The sequence below is a fragment of the Polypterus senegalus genome, chromosome 6, assembly GCF_016835505.1.
Source record: "Polypterus senegalus isolate Bchr_013 chromosome 6, ASM1683550v1, whole genome shotgun sequence".
In the NCBI taxonomy this organism is placed as follows: Eukaryota; Metazoa; Chordata; class Cladistia; order Polypteriformes; family Polypteridae; genus Polypterus; species Polypterus senegalus.
In genome coordinates this window covers 118,025,569-118,030,033 of record NC_053159.1, presented here as the reverse complement: position 1 = coordinate 118,030,033, position 4,465 = coordinate 118,025,569, and the positions used below count along the sequence as shown (strand labels likewise).

Below are 4,465 nucleotides of genomic sequence, written 5' to 3'. Positions count from 1 at the left end.
CTCCCACAATCCAAAGACATGCAGGTTAGGTGGATTGGCGATTCTAAATTGGCCCTGGTGTGTGGGTGTGTTTGTGTGTGTCCTGCGGTGGGTTGGCACCCTGCCCAGGATTGGTTCCTGCCTTGTGCCCTGTGTTGGCTGGGATTGGCTCCAGCAGACCCCCGTGACCCTGTATTCAGATTCAGCGGGTTGGAAAATGGATGGATGATTTAATTTCATTTTGAAAAATTTTACAGATGACACTTAAGTGACTCGAAAATGAATCTGAAAATGGTGTAATTTCATTTTATTTTTAAATTTTGCAGCACCCCTGCGCATAGCCTATGCTTTAAAAAATAATGGCAAAAGAGAGACCGCATTTTCACTATATAATTCTAATTTTCATTTCCCTTCTTGCTGAAAATACCTCCCATATACATTGACCCATTTTAGAGATGTTAATATGTTCTACTTCGAAAAAGTCCACGCTCATTGGATAGTAATAACACCGCTTTCTTCCACCAGCACTTTGGAAAAAAATAAATAAACACATTTAAAAGAACGCCTCCTCCCAAAAGCCATTGCGCGTTTGCGGAAGTGTGGCGCCGGCTTCCTTCGGAGCCAGGAAGGGAGCTTACAGAATGGAGGAGGAGGAATTAGAATTTGTGGATGAGTTGGAAGCAGTGTTACACTTGTCGCCCGAAGTTCAGCAAGCAATAGAACAGGTGACAAGAAGGGCAAGGGAAGGGATATGAAAAGTATGCCATGCTGTACTGCCTCTCCAAGCGTTTGGCCCGAATTGCGCTTGCTGTGCTGAAAGTACCACCGTTTAGCAGGTTGTACTGAGGTGATGTCATTATTTTGTGTGATAGGTACTGGAATACAACAAAACCATTTTATAGTTACACAATTCTTCAGTTACGCTTTTGTTTTCGCATTTTGTTGAATGTCAGTATTGTAAAAAATAACGTTGGGAGTGTTCTCTTAATTTTTAAAGGAGAGCTGTATTAACCTTATATTTGAGTTCTAAATAGGCGAGGCATTGATTTGACAATATACTTCATTATGTATAACGATGTCAGTAAATTTTGTGTTTCATATGTTTCAGAACCTCTCATTAGAATATGCATGCTGTATGTTTTTATGGTACAGTGCTTGGGTAGTTCAAGTTTCTCAATGAAGTGGATTATTTAGGTTACTCAGATGGTTAGTGAATCAAGAAGATACGAGGACCTGTGTAGAGAAATGCTGTCAAAGATCAATAAAACATAACGGTTGTAGTATTTCTAAAACTCGGAACCTCAGGAAAGAATGCAGACGACCACATTAAATTGCAATCCTAAAGTTCTTGCTTAGTCATAACTGTGAAAGTCAAATCCAAGCAAATGCAGAAGCTTTGGGGGCAGAAACCTGCAAGAAGGAAAGCAAATGTCACATTCTGGCAAGGGCAAGACTAGGGAAAATCCAGTAGAAATTTTATGGACTAACGAAAGATAAACTGGAACAAATAACTAAGACTGCATGGGTACTAGTATGACAGAAAGGCAGAAGGGTAGAGAAGTTCAGAGGAGTATAGTTTAAATATGCATGGTGAATAACAATGCACGTTTACAGTTTGTAAAATAAATTGATTCAATTATCTAATAAAGAATTTTATTTTTTCTTAAGTGATTATGAATATTTTCAGAAAAAGAGCAGTCTATTTTCTGAAATATTTAACAGGTATCTTGTATTTCTTAAGAGGTAATATTTCCTTACTGCAATTTTCAAAATAGGAATTTATAGCTAATAGTTGCATTTCTTGTTTATAAACGTCTGTGCTACTGTGCTGTGGTGACAACCTGTTCATGTGCAATCAGCATTGTTTCTAGTGTGTCACTGAATTTAGTGGCATGAAAAGTATTAAGCCCTCTTTATTGTTTTTGACATGTATAAGTCTTAATGTCTGGAATTTTAGGTCAGATATTTTTGGAAGTCATGTTGTTTTTTTTTTTTTTTGTGTGACACAGTCACAAGAATACAAAAGTAAATATTAAATAATAAAAATCATAAATGAAGTGACATGTCGCCCTATTTTAAGCATTCTTCTGACTGGGTTAGTGCCCTTTGAACTACACTGTATCGCCAAATGTTTGTAGAGACCTGATCATCACACCTCTATGAGCTTGTTGGACATCCCATACCAAAACCATGGGCATTAATATGGAATTGGCCCACCCTTTAGGGCCATAACAACCTTCTCTCTTCCGGGGAGGCTTTCCATAAGTTTTTGGGGTGTGTCTGTGGGAACTGGTGCCCATTCAGTCAAAAAGAGCATTTGTGAAGTCATGTAATGATTTTGTAGAAGACCTGACCTGCAATCGGCTTTCCACTTCATCCTAAAGTTGTTCATTAGGGTTAAGGCAAGGATTCTTTGCATGTCACTCAAGTTCCTTCACACCAAACCCGTCAAACGTTGTCTTTATGAACCTGGCTTTGTACACAGGGGAACAATCATGCTGGAATAGAAAAGGGCCTTCACTAAACTGCTGTTACAAATGTTGAAGAGTACAATCATCTAAAATGTCTTTGTACGATTGATGTTGCATTAACAGAACTCTTCACTGGAACCAAGGGGCCTAGTCCCAGTTCATTTTCCCACCCCCTCCACACTTTTCAGCAGGCATTATACAATCCAGGAGATAGAATTCTCCTGACATCCACCAAACACGATTTGTTCACTGCCAGATAGTGAAGTATGATTCCTCACTTTAGAGACTATATTTCTACTACTCCAGAGTCGACTAGCAGTGTGCTTTACGTCACTCCAGATGACCGTTGGTATTGCGCATAGTGATCTTGGGCTTGTGTGCAGCTGCTTGGTCATGGAAACTCATTTCATGAAACTCCTGGCACACAATTCTTGTGTTCATATTGCTTGCTTAAGCAGTTTGGACGTATGTTGGAAGTGATGCAGCAATGGGTAGGTGATTTTTACACACTATACACTTCGGCAGTTGGGGTCATGTCCTGTGAGTTTATGTGGTCTACCAATTCATAGCCGAGCTGTTCTTGCTCCTAGACACTTCTACATCACAATGGTAGCACTTGAAGTTGGCCTGTGTAGACCTAGTGGAGCAGAAAATTCACATACTGACTTGTGGCAAAGGTAGCATTCTCTGACAATGCCATGTTTTATTTCACTGAGCTCTTCGGTTTAACACATTCTGCTGCTAATGTTTGTCAATAGGGATTGCATGGCTATGTGCTTCATTTTACACACTTATTAACAATGGGTACAGCTGAAACACCTGAATTCACCGATAGAGTGACGTTTTGTCCTTATAATGTATCTTTGGCTGCCATTCTATTACCTTTTTACATTACAACTGTTAGTCTGGCAAAATTGTTGTTGCTATGTTGGATTAGTTTTGGTATGATGGTTGTCTGCAGTTTTTAGGTCATATATGTTTAATAAAGTTAAATTCAGGACTCTAGTCGAGGACAGTGTTCCTGGTACAGTATGCCTTGGATCATGAGGGGCTACAGTATAATGTCTGCTAAGTGATTGTTCCCTTTTTTTCTTTTTCTATCCTGTGTGATACCTTTCTTAGCTGTATTTTCTTTCAATTTTAGTACAGGTGAAGTATATAGACTTTACCTGAAAAATGTTAAATTTATCAAACATGCAATATTGTTTACCAACATAACTCTAAAGCATTTTCTATCTTTGTATGAAGGTTTTTCCAAGTCAGGATCCATTAGACAGAGCAGACTTCAATGCAGTGGAGTACATCAACTCCCTTTTTCCCACTGAACAAGTAAGAAATGCAAAATCTTTACATAAGAGAATCAAAATTGGGTATATATGTTAAGACTTTAGTGTTAAGGATGATATAACAAGACTTGTGAAATATAAAGTAACAATTACATTTTTAGATGCATTTATTGTTTTTGTCAAAGATGCATTTAAATATTTTTATACAGTTTATTAATGTATTTTTAGATATACCACCTAAACCTAATACAGTAGTTTAATCAAAGTCTGTTATGGTACTACATTTTTCCTTTTCTGTCTGCTAAAATCAGATGCTCTTTGTATAATCTTGGCATCTTGGCCTAGCCGATTCATTGCTTATTGCATCAGACCAATAGAAATATTAATAGCAATGTACAGTTGTTCTAAGAGCAAATATTCTCATATGATTATTTTGAGCATTGTATACAGAATCATGTTGGTAACTGCTATATTGATACTGAATGTCTCTGCCAAAACAAATCTGAATTTGGCTAGTTTAAACTTTTAACAGCAAGTTTAATTTATGAATGTGAATACAATCACTGGCATTGTGGACAACTAAATTATTATATATACAGTGGAGCTTACACATTGAAATATTGAATAAAACTAGTAATAGTCTGAATCAAATCTTTCACTAAATCACTGGTTGTGCAGCTGAACAATTTTAAGGTGAACAAAAGAACAGACAGATTAAAATGTAGAATT

General features: G+C 37.3%; 1 protein-coding gene across 2 annotated transcripts in view; it reads left to right on the top strand.

Annotated features, from left to right (window-relative positions):
- The first annotated feature begins 569 nt into the window (after window positions 1-569).
- The window catches only part of vps53 (VPS53 subunit of GARP complex), a 38,633-nt gene continuing 34,737 nt past the window's right edge, over window positions 570-4,465 (top strand). For both annotated transcript variants that reach the window (XM_039756915.1, XM_039756914.1), the window contains exons 1-2: window positions 570-704; window positions 3,699-3,779. In XM_039756915.1, the coding sequence (XP_039612849.1) occupies window positions 621-704; window positions 3,699-3,779 (165 nt within the window). In that variant the 5' untranslated portion in view covers window positions 570-620. The remainder of the gene's footprint in view (window positions 705-3,698; window positions 3,780-4,465) is intronic.